At 36.7% G+C, this 18,619-nt stretch overlaps 1 protein-coding gene and 1 long non-coding RNA gene across 3 annotated transcripts in view; one reads left to right on the top strand and one right to left on the bottom strand.

Annotated features, from left to right (window-relative positions):
- Positions 1-16,968, bottom strand: part of LOC148109559 (transmembrane protease serine 11C-like) — a 56,950-nt gene extending 39,982 nt beyond the window's left edge. The window contains exons 1-2 of the mRNA XM_087864109.1: positions 16,913-16,968; positions 8,940-9,058 (exon numbers count right to left, since the gene is read on the bottom strand). Of these exons, the coding sequence (XP_087720235.1) occupies positions 8,940-9,058; positions 16,913-16,968 (175 nt within the window). The remainder of the gene's footprint in view (positions 1-8,939; positions 9,059-16,912) is intronic.
- Positions 1-18,619, top strand: part of LOC148109557 (uncharacterized) — a 296,308-nt gene that overhangs the window by 79,331 nt on the left and 198,358 nt on the right. The gene's annotated exons all lie outside the window — the stretch shown is intronic.

The raw sequence follows: 18,619 nt of genomic DNA, 5'->3' as shown, positions 1-18,619 counted from the left end.
GTAGAGCGGTCTATTGACTGATGAATGGATAAAGAAGATGTATATACACACAACGGAATATTACTCAGCCATAAAAAGCGAAATCTTGCCATTTTCAGTGACATGGACGGAACTAGAGAGTATTATTCTGAGTGAAATTAGGCAGTCAGTGATAAACAAATGCTGTGTGATTTCACTCATTCGTAGAATTTAGGAAAGAAAACAAATGAGCAAAGGAAAAAAGAGAGAGAGGCAAACCAAGAAACAGACTCTTAACTGTAGAGAACTGATGGTTACTAGAGGGGAGGTGGGGGGGGGATCGGTTAAATAGATGATGGGGATTAAGGAACTCACTTGTCATGAGCACAAAAGTAAACAACACTGTATGTAAACTAACTGGAATTTAAATAAAAACTTAAAAATAAAGAAGGTATAGTGGTAAATTGGGTTTTGATGGCATTCAGAGGAACTTGCAGACTATCATAATAAAAAATTCGTTCTTCTCCTTCTGTTCCATTGGTCTATGTGTCTGTTTTTGTGCCAGTACCATGCTGTCTTTGTGATTACAGCTTTGTAGTATAGCTTGAAATCCAGCAACATGATGCCCCCAGCTTTGTTTTTCCTTTTCAACAATTCCTTGGCGATTCGGGTTTTTTTTCTGGTTACACACAAATTTAAGGGCTTTTTGTTCAAGTTCTTTGAAAAATGTCATTGGTATTTTGATAGGGATGGCACTGAAATTGTAGATTGCTCTGGGTAGCATAGACATTTTAACTATGTTTATTCTTCCGATCCATGAGCATGGAATATTTTTCCATCTTTTGTGTCTTCTTCAATGTCTTTCAAGAGTGGTTTGTAGTTTCTAGAATATAGATCCTTTATGTCTCTGGTTAAGTTAATTCTGAGATAACGTATGATTTTTGGTGCTATTGTAAATGGAATGGATTCCCTAATTTCTCTTTCTTCAGTCTCAGTGTTCGTGTATAGAAATGTAACTGATTTCTGAGCATTGATTTTGTATCCCACCACATTACTGAATTGCTCTATAAGTTCTACTAGTTTGGGAGTGGAGTCTTTTGGGTTTTCTATATAGAGTATCATGTCATCTGTGAAGAGAGACAGTTTGAATTCTTCTTTGCCAATTTGGATACCTTTTATCCCTTTTTGTTGTCTGACTGTTGTTGCAAGGACTTCTAGGACTATGTTGAATAATAATGGCGAGAGTGGGCATCCTTGTCGTCTTCCTGATCTTAAGGGAAAGGCTTCCAGCTCTTCCTCATTGAGAATGATATTCGCTGTAGGCTTTTCATAGATGGTTTTTATGAAATTGAGGAAAGTGCCCTCTATCCCTACACTCTGAAGGGTTTTAATCAGGAAAGGATACTGTATTTTGTTAAATGCTTTTTCTGCATCAATTGAGAGGATCATATGGTTCTTGACTCTTTTCTTGTTGATATAATCTATCACACTGGTAGATTTGCGCATGTTGAATCACACTTGCATCCCAGGGATGAATCCCACTTGGTCTTGATGGATAATCCTTTTAATGTACTTTTGGATCCTATTAGCTAGGATCTTTGTTGAGAACTTTCGGCGTCCATATTCATCAGGGAAATCGGTCTGTAATTCTCCTTTTTAATGGAGTCTTTGCCTGGTTTGGGGATCAAGGTAATACTGGCCTCATAGAATGAGTTTGGTAGTTTCCCTTCTGTTTCTATTTTTTTGAAACAGCTTCAGGAGAATAGGTCTTATTTCTTCTTTAAATGTTTGGTAGAATTCCCCAGGGAATCCATCAGGCCCTGGACTCTTGTTTTGGGGGAGGTTTTTGATCACTGCTTCAATCTCTTCATAATTAATCGGTCTGTTTAAATAATCAATTTCTTCCTGTTTCAGTCTTGGTAGTTTATAGGTTTCCAGGAAGGCATCCATTTCTTCCAGGTTGTTTAATTTATTGGCATAAAGCTGTTGCTAAAAGTTTCTAATGATCCTTCCTATTTCATTGATGTTGGTTGTGATTGCTCCCCTTTCACTCATAATTTTATTAATTTGGGTCCTTTCTCTATTCTTTTGAATAAGTCTGGGCCAGTGGCTTATCGATCTTATTTTTCTTTCAAAGAACCAGCTTCTAGTTCTGTTGATCTGCTCTACTGTGCTCCTGGTTTCTAATTCATTGATCTCTGCTCTAATCTTGATCACCTGCCTTCTCATGCATGGGTTAAGACTGTTCTTCTGTTCCAGCTCCAGCTTCTTGAGGTGAGAATATAAAAACTGCATTTTAGATTTTTCTATTCTTTTGAGTGAGGCTTGGATGGCTATGTATTTTCCCCTTAGGACTGCCTTTGTGGTGTCCTACAGGTTTTGGACTGATGTGTTTTCATTCTCATTGGTCCCCAGAAATTGTTTAAACTGATTTTTAATTTCCTGGTTTACCCAAGCATTCTTGAGCAGGACGATTGTTAGTTCCCACGTGTTTCAGTTTCTTCCAAATTTTTCCTTGTGATTGAGTTCCAGTTTCAAAGCATTGTGGTCTGAGAAAATGCAAGGAATAATCTCAGTCTTTTGGTATCAGTTGAGACCTGTTTTGTGACCCAGTATATGGTCTATTCTGGAGAAAGTTCCAAGTGCATTTAAAAAGAATGAGTATTCTGTTGTTCTGGAGTGTAGTGCTCTATATATATCTATGAGGTCCATCTCGTCCAGTATGTCATTCAAAGCTCTTGTTTGTTTGCTTAGGTGCTCTATTTCTGATAGTGGAGTGTTGAGGTCCCCGACTATTAACGTATTATTATCAATATGTCTCTTTATTCTGGTTAAAAGTTGGCTTGTGTATCTAGCTGCTCCCCTGTTGGGGGCATAGATATTTATAATTGTCATATCCACTTGTTGGATACATCCTTTAAGAATAATATAGTGTCCTACTGTATCTCTACCAACAGTCTTTAGTTTAAAACCTAATCTGTCTGATATGAGAATTGCTACCCTAGCTTTCTTTTGAGGTCCATTGGCATGAAAAATGCTTTTCCATCCCTTCACTTTCAGTCTGGATGTATCTTTAGGTTCAAGATGAGTCTCTTGTAGACAGCAAATGGATAGGTCATGTCTTTTTATCCAATCTGCAACCCTGTGGCATTTATGGGAGCATTAGGCCATTCACATTGAGAGTGATTATTGAGAGATATGATTTTAATGATGTCATGTTTCCTGTGAAGTCTTTGTTTCTATAGATTGTAAATTTCTGTTCTGTATCACTCTTGGGGCCTTTTTACTTTTCTAGAACCCCCCTTAATGTTTCATGTAGGACTGGTTTGGTAGTTACTAATTCCTTCAGTTTCTGCTGATCCTGGAAGGTCCTTATCTCTCCATCAATTCTGAATGACAGCCTTGCTGGATAAAGGATCCTTGGCTGCATGTTCTTCTCAGATAGAGCTTTGAAAATACCTTGCCAACCCTTCCTAGCCTGCCAGGTCTCTGTAGACAGGTCTGACATTATTCTGATATTTTCCCCTCTGTACGTAAGGATTTTCTTCCTCCTGGCCACTTTCAAAACTGTATCCTTGGATCTAATATTTACGAATTGCACTATGACTTGACGTGGTATAGGTCTGTTCTCATTGACCTTGGGAGGGGTCCTCTCTGCTTCTTGGACATGAATGCTTGTTCCCTTTGCCAGATTAGGGAAGTTCTCAGCTACAATTTGTTCAAATATCTCTTCTAGACCTCTCTCTTTCTCCCTTCCCCCTTGGGGATGCCAATGATTCTGACATTGGAATGTTTCATTAAGTCAGTAATCTCCCGTAATCTACATTCCTGAGATTGGATTTTTTTTTGAGCCAACTTTCTGTTTTAACTTTCTCTTCTACCATCCCATCCTCCAATTAACTAGTTCTTTCTTCTGCCTCATTTACCCTGGCTGTCAGAGCGTCTAGTTTAGACTGCATTTGATTCATAGCATTTTTAATTTCTGCCAGACTCGCTCTCATTTCTGCCCTTAGAGATTCTATATTCTCGTTAATATTTTCATTAATAGTTTTTTCAAGCCTACACATCATCTTGACCATTGTTACTCTGAACTCCATTTCTGAAAATTTGGTTATATCCATATCCATCAGTTCTGTGGCAGAGGCCACAGACTCATTATCTTTTCTTTGCTGGGAGGGATTTCTCCTCCTTGTCATTGTGATGAGGAGAGGTTGCCGGGATGCCCAGAGCCCAAATTATTGACCAGGACACAGGCAGTGTGCACGTATTTCATAGGGACCTTAGGGATGTCGGCTTCTTGATTTTTCAGACTTCCTTCTGGGGGAGGGGCCTGCTACGCTGATATTCAGGCAACCCTGTTTGGGTAAAGTTGCCGCATTCCCTGCGAGGGGGGATGGGAATGGGCACAATGTGAGCTGTTATTTCCTGGCTTTTGTTCTCTGGTGGCTTTCCCTGGCGGTTTTCTGTGCCTCTTCTGAGAGTCAGAGCAGCAGTGGCTGTATCCTAGCCTCTGTCTCAGAACAGAGAGATCGCAATCTGCTCTCCACTGAGCCCTCTTGGCCACTTTAACTCTCCTTCTGTCAGTGCTGCTAAAAACCCTGCAGCGTCCTGGGATATGCGCCCCACAGCCTGTGTCCCAGCCCTCATTTCCAGGGCCGGTGGGTGTCTGTCCTTTGTGCTTCTAACACCGCCAGCCACCCCTGGTTCCCACGCGCACTCCCGAGTTCTCAGTTTCAGTCTAGTTCGAGTGTGCGCTCTGGAGCTCTGGTTTTCAGTTTGGATGCGTGCGCTCCCGAGCTCCCGGTTTTAGTCCGGTTCCAGTGAGCGCTCTGGAGCTCTGATTTTCAGTCTGGACGCATGCGTTCCCGGGCTCACAGTCTGAGTCTGCTCTCTCGCGGGTGCCATTCCGAGAGTCCGGCCGGCTCCCCAGTGCAAGGGGCTACCACTTCCCGGCGCCCGAATGCGGCGGCTCCCTCCCCCTTCCGTTTATCTTCTGATATCTGAGCTTGGTTTCACGGCTCCCCGCTTCGTACCTCAATACTCAGCGCCGGAGATGTTCGTTTGTAGAGATCCAGATGTATCTTCCTGCATCTCAGGCTGATTCTGTGGGTGTTCAGGATGGTCTGGTAGTTATCCAGCTCGACTCGGGACCAGCTGAGAAAGGGTCTCTTACTCCTCCGCCATCTTTTCTCCTCCTTGCAGAAAGTGGTCGCTTTTCTGTTTATAGAGTTTCTGCTACTTTTTTCTTGGTTCTCCAGTTGCGCTCATAGGTATTCAGAATGGTTTGGTAGCTCTCTAGCTGAATTCCTGGGACCAGACGAACTTTAGGTCTCCTGCTCCTCCGCCATCTTGGAATGCCCCTACTTACTTCCACATGTGGAATTTTAAACCCCTCATCATGTGTACCCTTTCCCACAGAGTCTGTTCTGGGTGGGAACATCAATGTTTTAATTAAGTACTCCTGGTGATCCTAAGGTGAGGCCAGGGTTAAGTATGAAGGGCCAGGAGTATATTTCTGAGAGTTGAGTTCAGCCTTTAGTTCAAGGGGAGATAACCGTCTGTTTTACATGTATTTGGTGGGGGCAGGTCAGTGCAACCTTTATTTTCCATGCTGTAGCAGAATTTGGGGGCATCTGTGGGAAGGGAAGTTCCCTGAAGACAGGGAAAGAGAGACTCAAAATTTGGCCTCCATGTAGGAGCTTATTGTTTCTGAATCTCTCCTGAGACAAAGGACCCAGGAGGGTGGACTTTCTAGCATTTCAAGGCCCTTCTATCTGTGGCTGTGGTGGTAGCTGGTTGGGGGTCTGTGCCGAAGCCTTTAAAGGAATATTCTCAAGATGCGGATGTGATTTCTCTACATAATCTCACCTGAGGAAGAAACCCAGAGAAGGAACAGGAAGGAGCAGAAATGGAAGGTTCTCAGGTAAATGTTTCCTGGGTCAGGGGGTGTCCATTTTTCTTCCTGCAAAGCCATGGTTATAGAACGAGCAGACATTTACTTCTGTACTTCTGGTGTTCCTGCCTAACAAATTTGTTTCGAATACTTTTTTTGTAGATTTTTTTTTGGTAGTTTTTTTTCCACAATAGACTCGAGTAGTTGTAATAGGGACTATAATGGCACACCAAGAGGAAAATATTTACTTTTTGGCCCTTTAGAGGAAAAGTGTGATGACTGTGCTATAGATGCTGAGCACTTTTAGCACAAGACTAGTGTGATGTTCTGGGAACTCCCCTCCATCACTGCTCTTCCTCCATTATGGCACCTGGCCTACTACCTGCCTTTGAATACATAGTAGTCACCCAGTGAACGCTTGTTGCATTGAATCTCCCACCCCTCCCCTCCCCTTCCCCCCTCGATCTATTTTCTACCTATTTATCTGTCTGTTAAGAAGTTAACCAAATAGAAAACACAACATAATCATCATATAGAGTCATGTGAAACAGAAAAATGTAGGTATCTTGGAGTGAATGTTTGTACGGTGCTTTGGTTTTTCTAGCCATCTTAATCACTGGCTTACGTGACAGGTTATCGTGAGGACATGGCTCGCTGCTCTCAGGTTTGGAGTCTGGTGTTGCCAACTAGGAAATCTTCAAATGGTACTGAAAGCTTCATCAAAGGAGGAGCATCATAAGGCTGCCTCTCTATATGATGTCAAAGCATTTGGATAAAAAGCATAATATTTGGTTCAATAGATTGAGATTTGGTTTATTTAGTGGCAAATATGTAGATTTACTAAAAGGATCTTTCTGATTCATTTAATGCTTTAGTTCATACAAGATATTGTGGCATCAGGTATGTAGCCTTAAGGTGAAAAACCAATGACTTTTATAAAGATGAGCCCTATCAAATACTCTCAGGAGGCTCCAGTCTTGTTCCCACAGGTTTACTGTGACTTGAGAAAACTGACATTCTTAACAAAACTTACTTATCCTGATGCAGAAGTATTTAATTTGGGATTTTTTTCTTTTTAAGAAGTTTTTAAGTTGCTAAAGTTTATAATTTCTGGGAAACAGGTATTACTATGAGTAATTCTAAGAGTGAGTTCTTAAATATATTAGAACTCATATTAATTTCCATATAGGTAGTTTCTTCTAGGCCCACTAAACATATCTGTATAAAATATTGCTTTAGAATAAACTGCAAGTGGTGATTACACACAAACACACACATATAAACTGATATTTCAAACAAGTCCATTTTATAGTATGTAACCATAAAAAATTTTGGTTTTAAATCCTTTAGTAACAAATAGTATTATGGTCATTATAAACTGCAAAACATGCTCTCAATTCAGAAATTAAAAAAACCCAGATCTATTTATTAATCAAAATGTGAACTTGATTTAAAGCTAGGATTTTTTTCCCTTCCCTCTTCCCAAGCCCTTTACTCACCCAGTCCTGCTATTCTTCCTTTTCTACTTCATTAACTGCATTTGGACTCCTCTAGGTCCTTACTTGAATGGTTAAGAATTTGGCATCTAGCTTTAGTGCTCTAGGAACTTAGTACATATTAAAAACCAATTTCCTTCTAGGTTTTCCTGAAACTGGTTTCTCTTTCGAAGTCCATCAGTCAGCTTGACATGAGGGGGAAAACATGTATTGTTCACATATTGGGGAGGTTGTAGTAGTATAAAAAATTTATGGTACGCCTATGTCCAAAGATAACCTCTTAAAATATCTTTTCTTCTTTCCAGTGTCTGGCACTTTTATTCTTTTGATGAAAGGCAGCAGGTTCTGTGTCTATATCTTGAGTGATCACTCTTATTCAAAGATTTATGGGCATAAGCCATGACTATGACTTTTGGTCTGGCAGTGGTAGCAGCTGGCATTACAATCTACCTAATGATCGTGTCCACACAATGTGTGCCTAGGAAGGGTGTGCATGGAAGACGAAGCATAACAGTATAAATAGCTTCTGAGGAGATGCCCTCTTTACTCCGCTGTGTAAAACTCAGTCTTTATGGAAATTATTTTCCTCTTATAAACTGGAATGGTCATTAACTTAGCTAGACAGCTTTTTTTCTAAATGTATTTTTTCAGAAAATACTACTATGTTCTAAAGCATTGCTTCCCAATTTATGAGCCATGAATTTTATAGAATAGGGGCATGGTGACAGCAGAAGATGCTTCTAGGAAAAAATATTTATATATACACTAGGCATTGTTCTAGACTTAAAAAGTGATGATTCTTGTACACATATGTATTACTGATTTTCAAACATAGGTAGATGTAGTTAATTAAATACAAGTTAATTTAAAGATTTACTAAATTTATAATTGTCTTTATTTTCTTATTCAACAAAGTATTCTCTTGTGGGAATGTAGAAATATTTTTTCTTATAAAAAGGCGCTCATTCTTGAAAAGGTTAGAAAATAGTGGGTTAAAGAAAGTGACAAGAATAGCACATGGCAAATTTGGCACGAAGTGCTATTTTTAAGAAAGATTGATCTTGAGGAACCCATATTTTTTTTGTATTTTATGCAAAATATATAAAAAATTTGTATTTGTAGATTTCATCCCTCAATAGTAGGGACTATTCTAGTTTTTAGGAAGAATTTTATGAGAAGAAAACATTTATTATTAAAAAAATTTATTAAAAACATTATAGGCTTTGAAACAAAAAAATCTTAGCTTAGAATCCCATATTCTGGGCTTTTATTTTGTTAACTTATTGATTATCTCTTCAGAAAGTTACAAGTTCAGCAAAAGCAGGAAATATGGCTTATTAATCAACATATTCCCAGAACCCAAATCTTTAGCAGGAATTGAAAAAAGAGTTCACCAAATACTGGATTTAGAATGCCCTAAGACAAAGATCACTAAAGAAGTTTGCAGTCAATATTATTAACCTTAAGAAATTCTCTCTGCTAAATAATCTTGTCTGACTTCTTTCCTTCCCCATTCTCAAAATTCTTCATTTTCCCAATAATAAACTCAATAATTCTGTGTGATTAGAAAGTCAGACACAATGAGTACTTACCATAAGTGACAAAATAAACAATGAGTCCAATGACTACTGCAGCAATAACCAGCATTAAGATACCTAGGGTAATCTTTCCACATGTTGTGAGTTTCATTTTTGTATTTGACTCTGTCTCTCTGAGCAGAAAGAACAGGAAAGCAAGTGTTAATATGAGCAAGATATAGGACACTCTCAGAAATAAATATAGATGATGTGAAGTATAAAATGAATTATTTTACATTATGGATTCAATGGACCGATGAGCTTGGAAAACAACATGTAGAACTAGTAAATGTAATATTTGGTCTGCTTATTTTTCAGCACATATGAATAATGTAATATTAAAATCAAAATTCATTCATTTAGCAAATACTTATAGATGTTTTACTATGGTCTAGGCACAGTAGTAGGAACAGAGATCTCTTTCCTTATGGAGATTACATTTTACTGAAGGGAGATAGCAAAGTATAATTAATAAATAATATATATATTGATGTATATAATTAATAAATAAGATAAAGATCTGGTAAAAAGATCTGGTAAAAAGATCTTAAGTGCATAGGAAAAGTAGAGCTAGGTAAAGATCAGAAATGTGGGAGTGTGTGTGAGATGATGGTAGCAGGATATGATGTTAAATAGAGTGGTTAGGTTAGACCTACTGAGAAGGTAAAATCTGAGAGACTTGAAACAGGTGATGTTGTTGGCCATACAGGTATCAGGAATGTCCCAGGCAGATGGAACAACTCCACAAAGGCCATGAGGGAGAGGTATGCCTAGGAGGGCATGTTAGGAAGGCAGCGTACTGAAGCAGTGAATGAGGAGAACAGTAATAAGGCAGTAATTATGAAAGGTACCAAGGCCTTGGTCATACAGGGCTCTGTGGGTCATTGTAATAATTTTGGCTTTTTCTCTGAGTGAAATGTGAGTTTTAGGGGGCTTTGGGCAGAACACTATGATGACCTGATCTAATTTTTTAATGGGATCTCCCTGACTGCTTTGTGGAAAGAAAATTAATAGAGGGCAAAGGCAGAAGCAGAACCACACGATAGGAAATGATTATAATAATTCAAGCACAAGATGATGTTGATTTAGACCAGAGTGGCAGAGGTAGAGGAAATGAAATGGGTTTGAATTTGGATACGTTTTAACTATAGAGTTGGTAGGGTAGAGTCTGAGATAGTAATATAAATTTGGCATTCTTCAATGTATAGATTAGGATCTGAGACTAGAATAGATTATCAGGGGAGTAAGTATAGATAGAGAAGACCAGGATATGGTTGCTGGAGCACTCCCATATTAAGAGATTAGGAAGAAGAGGAAGACCAAGCAAAGGAGAGTGAGAAGGAGCATCTAGTAAAGGTAGGAGGAAAAGCAAGAGAAAGTGGTGTCCTGGAAACCAATAGAAGTGTATCAGGGATAAGAAAGGGAAACAACTGTGTCAAATGTTGCTGATAGCTCAAGATAAGCAAATGAGCATTGAAAATTGACCATTGGATTAGCATTATAGAAGTAATTGATGACCTTGATGCAAGAAGTTTTAGTGGCAGGGGAAGAGAATGTTTAGAGATGGTTTCAAAGAGAATGGAAGGAGAGGGACCGGAAACAGTGACCACTGACCATTGTTTCAAAGATTTTGCTGAACAAAAGTAATAAAGAAATGAGACTATACATGGTGAAGGAATGGGATCAAGAGAAATTTTATAATAGAATAGTTTAATAAACCTCCATATATCCATCACACAGATTTAAGAACAGTCAACACCTTATAATATTTCATCTATTTTTTTGAAACATTTTAAAGTAGTTGCAGAAAAATAATTGGGTCATGAAATTCACCCCTAAATATTTTATTTTCCCTCTAAAAATAAGGATATTAAAAAATATGAGCATTGTAATACCTAATGAAATTACTGATAATTCCTAAACAGCCTCTATTACCAAGTTCATATTCAAATATCTCTAGTTGTCCTCAATTGTCTTCTACATTTTTTTGTTGTTCTGGTTGAGCAGAAGTCAAATAAAAATCTTCACATTGCATTTGGTTGTTATACTTCTTATCTTTTAAAATCTAGAACAGGGGCACCTGGGTGGCTCAGTCGTTAAGTGGCTGCCTTCGGCACAGGGCCTGATCCCAGTGTTCTGGGATCAAGCCCCACATCAGGCTCCTCCGCTGGGAGCCTGCTTCTTCCTCTCCCACTCCCCCTGCTTGTGTTCCCTCTCTCACTGGCTGTCTCTCTCTCTGTCAAATAAATAAAATAAAATCTTAAAAAAAATAAAATCTAGAACAGTTTCAATACTCTGCCCTCGTTTAAAAATTTTTCATGACATTGATTTATTAAAGGCACTGGGTCAGTTGTCTTACAGGAGACAGAGGAAGAGGTGAAGTTTGTGTATCTGTGTTTCAAAATTTTTTAATGAAATGCTTTATTTTGTGACAATTAGACTCACATATTGCAAGAAATAATACAGAGGGATCTCTGGTATATTTTACCCAGTTTTCCCCAATGGTAACAAATTGCAAAACTATAGTACAGTATCATAATTGGGATATTTATAGTGATATGGCCAAGACATCTAACATGTACATCACAAGAGTCCCTCATGGTTTTATTTTTGTTTGTTTGTTTGTTTGTTTGTTTATAGCCCCATCTACTTGCCTTCAGTCCCCTTACCCTCCTTAACCCCCTGGCACCACTAGTCTCTTCTTTTCTATAATTTTGTCATTTCAAGAAGGTTATATAATTGGAATCCTACAATATGCAACTTTTTAGATTTTGGGTTTTTTTTTTTTTTTTTTTTTTTGCTTGGCAAAATTCTCTGGTGATTCATTCAGATTGTTGCATATATCCATAATTATTTTAAGTTTTTTCCAAAAATTGCTGATAGATGTACTAACCCTTTCTTAGACATGTCACTTGCAAATATTTTCTCTCATTCCATAGGCTGTCTTTTAGTTTTGTTGTTTGTTTCCTTTGCTGTACAGAAGCTTTTTATTTCAATGTAGTCCCAATAGTTTATTTTTGCTTTTGTTTCCCTTGCCTCAGGGGACTTATATAGAAAAACATTGCTATGGCCAATGTCAGAGACACTACTGCTTGTTCTCTCTTCTAGGATTTTTATGGTTTTAGGTCTCACATTTAGGTCCTTAATCCATTTTGAGTTTATTTTGTGTATGGGGTAAGAAAGTGGTCCAGTTTCATTCTCTTGGATATAGCTGTCCAGTTTTCCCAATACTATTTGTGGAACAGACTGTCTTTTTTCCCATTGGATATTCTTGCTTCCTTTATCAATGATTAAATGACAATATAATTATAGCTTTATTTCTGGGCTTTCTATTCTGTTCTATTGATCTATGTGTCTATTTTTGTACCAGTACCATAATATTTTGATTACTACAGCTTTATAGTACATTTGAAATCTGGGATTATGATACTTCCAGTTTTGTTCTTTCTCAAGATTGCTTTGGCTATTCAGGGTCTTTTTGTTTCCACACAAATTTTAGGATTATTTGTTCTAGTTTGTGAAAAATGCTGTTAATATTTTGATAGAGATTGCATTAAATTTGTAGATTGCTTTGGGTAGTATGGACATTTTAACAATATTTGTTCTCCAAATCTGTGAACACTTACTATCTTTCCATTTCTTTGTGTCATCTTCAATTTCTTTCATCGATTGATGTTTTATAGTTTTCGGAGTACAGGTCTTTCACCTCCTTGGTTAAGTTTATTCCTAGGTATCTTATTATTTTTGGTGCAGTTATAAATGGCCTATATTGTTATTTTGAAGTGAGTTTCTTGTAGACAACATATGGTTGGGTTATATTTTTAAATCCATTTTGTTAATATCTGTCTTTTACAGGTGTGTCTAGACAATTTACATTTAGTGTAATTATGAGTATTTTAGGGCTCAAGTCTGCCTTTCAAATACCTTAACCAAAACATCTTTAAGAAGCTCTGGGAGATTATTCATCATTATTCATAGACTCATGGGATTGTTAGAGGCATGCGATGACATACACAGTTTGGAAAAAAAGATAGAGTAAGAGAATAACAATAAAAGCGTTTAGAATAAACTATCATATTACTTATGAGTTTGGAGTCTACTTTATTCCAACATATCTATGTTTCAATATTGTTAAATGTTTTTCTTTGGAGCACACAAAATGTGGGTGGAAGAAATGCCTCTTTACAAGTTTAAGTAATTTATTGTATTCATGTTTATTAAGCATTTTCTATGTGCAAGACATTGTGCTAGGCAAGGGGTATACAATGATGGACAAGATCACTAATAAATGTAGACTGCAAGAACTGTAAAATATTAGTTTTGCTTTATATATTTGTATACTATATTATTATACTTGTTTGCAAGTATACTGGTAGTACAGTTTGGGCTACCATAACGAAGTACCACAGACTGGGTGGCTTCAACAACAGAAATTTATTTTCTCACAGTTCTGGATTCTAGAAGTCTGAGATAAAGGTGTTGGCAGGTTTGGTTTCTTCTGAGGCCTCTCTCCTTGGCTTATAGATGACTGTTTTTCTCCTTAAGTCTTCACATAGTCTTCCCTCTGTACATATCTGTGTCCTTATTTTCTTTCTCTCTCTTTTTTTTTTCTGGCTTAAACAACACAATTTATTTTCTCACAGTTCTAGAGGTCAGAAGGCTGAGATCAGTGTTGGCAAGGTTGGTTGCTCCTGAACTTTCCCTCCTTCATTTGTAGATGGCCACAGTTTTCACATGGTCTTCCCTCTGTCTATGTCTATGTCCAAATTTCCTCTTCTTATAAGGACACCAGCCATACTGGATTGGGCCTACTTTAATGACTTCCTTATCATTTGATTATCTCTCTAGAGACCCGATCTCCAAATACAGTCAGATTCTGAGGTTACCAGGGGTTAGGATTTTGACATATGAATTTTGAGGGGACACAATTCAGTCAGTAACATTTTTTTAGATTATATTATATACTTGATATTATATATTTTACATTTTATATACAATATACCCATATGTACAACATTCCATGTATGCTTGTATGTTTGTATATACGTATGTTTCATATATCCATATCAATATACATTGAAATGACCATACTAAATATTGATTAGTTTGAAATACCTACATTTGTTTGATTTTTGTTTGAAAATGGAATCAAATACCTATTAAAAATTTATTTTTTGTTACTTAATAGTCATTCCCTGAATAAATGATACTCCCTAAAGAGCTAATATTAACTGGATATCCAATGCAGGTGAAATTTTCAAGCCTTATGTTTTTAGAAATTTTATTTTACTTAAAAACCACTTTGACCATTTAAATATATTCCAAATTATGTTTTCATCTTGCACATAAAAATTAATATCTTAATATTTCTATGAAAGTATGATGCCCATGAACATTTTTTGTTCATAATAAAATAAAAATCGCCCAAAGACACTTCACTATGAAAAGTGTTTTCCTCTAAATATTTACAATCTGACCAACTCACTGAGTCTAGAAGAGTGTTTAAAATTTGGGGGAAAAATAAATGACTAAATTATATGGTAAAACCCTGGTAACTTAAATTTCTGTTATCCTAAAGCAGCCTCTTCCACACCCTAATATATATGCCTGTATATTTTACTCAGTACAGCTTGCCATGGAATAAGCCTCAATGAAAACGTGATGATTGTAGTATGAAATTGGTGGCAAAATCTTGGAGTATATTTTTTATTCATCTCAACTGTGTCCTTCTAATAGATTGAACTATCTAAAAAAAAATGCTGCTTTTGTAGGTTAAAAAACTTGAATATTGGTGATTCTACAATAATCCACCCTTTAGGAACACAGATATACTTTATTGTTTCCTCTTGTCATAAGTGGATATAAAAGTGATTCTTGTGAACAAGAATTTGCTTAATAGGAAGATTAACTTCAATCTTCCCTCTAGCATAAAGTTCCTAAAATGAGAGACATATAGCCCCTTGGAACTGGAAGGAACTTTGCAACTCACCCATTCTGTTTTCCTAATTTTAAGAGGACATGAAGGACAATATTTTCTCTTCAGGACCTTTCAAACCTAGGAAAGATAAGCATTCTAGGCAGAGATTTGTTCTTTGGTTATTATCAGCATATTTAGGGTTTGAGATAAGATTAGGATTCTTATCTGATCTCTAGAAGGAAAATTAAATTGAGTAGGCCACTCTAACGTGTAACTCTTACTTATCTTACAGCCAAACTCTTGATTTGCAAATGTAAAATTTTGGTTAATGCATAAAAATTAATTTTAAAGGCAAATGAACTAAGTCTTTCTGTCATTCTTACCTGAGTTTTCCAAGATGCAGAAGTCCTTCCTACTTGCAAAGTGTTTTATTAATTTGGAAGGTAGTTTCCCCTGTGTGTGTGTGTGTGTGTGTGTGTGTGTGTGTGTATACATGTGTGCACACATGTGTGCACGTGCATGTGCATGTGTATGTATTCCTGATTTCAAAAGGAAAATTAAACTTTGTCAATATTCAGTTCTTTTAAAAATTCCTCTAAAAACAATGCCAGACATCTAAATTCCATTTTCCCAAAGTATTATTATGTGGAATGTTGGTTGAAAATAGACTACTTATTTGATGGAAACTGGGTGGTGGGTGTAGTTAACATGAACAATAGAAAAACTTGTTTTGCGTTCAGCAACATGCCTTAATTTTTTCAAATTGTTTTATTTATTCACCAAGTATATCCTGAAGCCGTTCAGGTGCAACAATAAAATGGTAATGATATTGAGGATTATTTAGCGACTTTAGAAAAAAGTGGCTTTCTGGTGAGTTGTACATTTTATTAATTCTTTGAATGGATGAAACCAGAGTCTGTCCACATATTATTTCTCACATACTGTTTATGGAGCACAAGGAGTCGAGTGACTTAACATGAACATAAAAACATGTTAGAGCCAAGATAAAACATTTTTACTAGACTTTTTGTTAATTCATAAGGATTAACAGTAACAATTTGGAAAATATTTCTGGGATTCTCTTATAGCTAATTAAGCTAAATATTAACGTGAATATGTAAAGTGACTGATTATTAAAGCTGTTTATTGTGAAGTTATTCGGCACAATATATTAAACTGTTCAGCTAGAATCTAGATGTTGACAAGATACAGCAACCAGAAAATTTGTCTGAAGATTTTATTAAAAATATGGGCCAGGCTCAGTGGGTTTATCAAGGCATTCATTTTGTTGGAGTGCTCGGAAACACCGTCATGTGTATGTGAGCATTTCATCTTTGTCTTATTTTGATTAGCTTAAGAATCAAAACATAAAAATTATTTGTTCATCTGTGTACCATGGAACAACTCAGCACGTTTGTTTGACTTTCAGGCCAACTGCTATCTGAGCATAGGGCACAGCTAATGGGAAGAAATGAAATCCCCTATTCTTGTTTCCAACTGAAATTTTATTTTTTTTTAAATTTTTTTCCTTTTCACAAATATTTTTTTCCAACTAAAATTTTAAATCACACCACTAAAAATGTCTAGCAGTGAAGCATTGTGGTGTTTCAAAAATTAAAAATCAAGACGTAAACTTTTGTCTACCACATCCTAAAGGTAAAGAACATATTGTGAACATAAATATTAATGTCTCTATTGTCAGCATACATCATTAGAAATAGACACAAAAAACTATCTTGTATGCTTTCGATTTTCAAAATGAAATTCTTTTTAAGAGTAAAATGCCCCAATATTACTTCAGCAGTTTCAGCATACTTTTCATGAATGCTTTAATTTTGCTGGAAAGATTTCTCACAAAAATTAACAAACCAGATTCTAATGATTAACATTTATCAATGTTAATCATTCTTGTTTTTCTTTTATTTGAGATATATATTGCTCCTATTTTTATGAAAATTGTTATTTTTAAGAATTTTAAAATACAAATGAAATTAACTAATTTGATCCCTTCAGAGACTTTCCCTGAGGAGCAATGGGAAGCCCTCCTGCCGCCCAGCTGCCTTCAGCCTACCTGTTCTGCAGTGGTGACCATGCGTGCTGTCTCTGAGGAGACTGTCCCTTTGCCATCTTCTCCTCGAGTGCTGTGTGACACCGTCACTTGCCACCTATTTAGCTTATGAAATTCTGTGACTTTTATGTGTTTTATGATAATGATAATACTTAGCACTCATATAACTCCTCCTCTTCAAAGCGCTTTCTGAACACTTACTAATTAATTTTATATTAGTAAGACATGTGCTCCATAAATAAAAAATAATCCTATGAACCAAGTGGAGGCAAAATTTAAAACTCTCATTTGTTGTGACTGAGGAAGCAATTGGGTCACCTGGCTTGAAAAGGATAGTGAGTCTTTTCTCAGTTTCGCATTTCATGAATTTGGAGACAAGTGGCTGCTCTTCTCACTTTCTAGAAACCACTTCCAAAGATTGTGGCAATTTCTTTATTGTTTTTTGGTGGAAGGCCAATGGCTCTCCAAGTTCTAACCCTCCATTAGGGTCTGAATGCTCTCCAATTTATAATTGTCTTCAGCTTCCTTCAACCCATATATCATCCTCTCATGAATTTCTCCATGAAATTTTTACTGCTGTCCTAATACTGGCACCCATTAAAATTTTTTTTGTATGTGCCCTGAAATTCAAAGGGTGTTGCTTTTTATTAAATATATATATGGGTTTAACCAGTAATCTTTCAAGTTTTGGATAGCATTCTTGTTCTTAGCAGCCAATTTAGATATTGGTGTGGAGGTTAGATAGGACACATCCTAATGTTTAGCCATCTGGAAGAGAAAGAACTTGCCAGAGGCCAGGGACCAGCAGTAAGGAAGAATCTAGTTATTTTGGGAGAGAAGTCTTCCTTGGTTAACCTTATTAGATGATCAAGTAGAATCATTATTCTACCTATGCTACCCCCTTTCTTCCCAAATATGTAAAGGGAAAGATAATCAGAGAAATTATATTTGCATTAGAATGAAAAAGAACCATAATGGTAGTTCTTCTATCAGTTATTAATAGGACGTTGATCAGAAAGATATATTTGCATTCTTTAAAAATTTCCATCTTGATTGTATTTGAGCATTCCAGACTCTATGCTTTTGCCCATGTCTTCAAAATATCCAGTATGTTCTCACTCTCATTTGTCTTTGTAAATCCTACTCATTCTTTTTTTTTTTTTTTAAGATTTATTTATTATTTGAGAGAGAGAGTGGGGAGGAGGGACAGAGGGAAAGAATCTCCAGCAGAGTCTCCACTGAGTGCAGAGCCCAACATGAGGCTCTATCTTATGACCCTGAGATCATGATCTGATGAAACCAAGAGTTGGACACTTAACCAACTAAGCCACTCAGGTGCCCCAATCTTAATCATTTTTTACAGTTAGCTCAATCCTTACTTTTTCCATGTGGACATCTCAAAATAAACTGCTTTGTCATCTGAAGCTCACAAACTCCTGGGATCTTGCACCTTGCTGAGTTACTTGTGCCATCATGGTAGTTAAGCCCTTAAATAGAGAGACTTCACAATGTTTTGAGGCAGAGAGAACCTGAAGTAATTTTGCTTAGTTTGGTGGTGACTGAGAGTAGTGGGGACAGTGGACCATTTATTCAATGCCTCTAAGAAGTGTGCAGAAAATGTGAGAAAGCTGGTTGACCTGTTGGAAACTGTGACAGTAGTTAGTAGAATGATTTGTTAAGTCTGAATCAGAGATAAAAATGGGAACCCAA

This window comes from Ursus americanus, chromosome 8, assembly GCF_024610735.1.
Source record: "Ursus americanus isolate L20-20 chromosome 8, mUrsAme1.1.p, whole genome shotgun sequence".
Taxonomy (NCBI): domain Eukaryota; kingdom Metazoa; phylum Chordata; class Mammalia; order Carnivora; family Ursidae; genus Ursus; species Ursus americanus.
The sequence above is the reverse complement of the archived record's forward strand: the minus strand, read 5'-3'. Positions and strand labels throughout refer to the sequence as shown.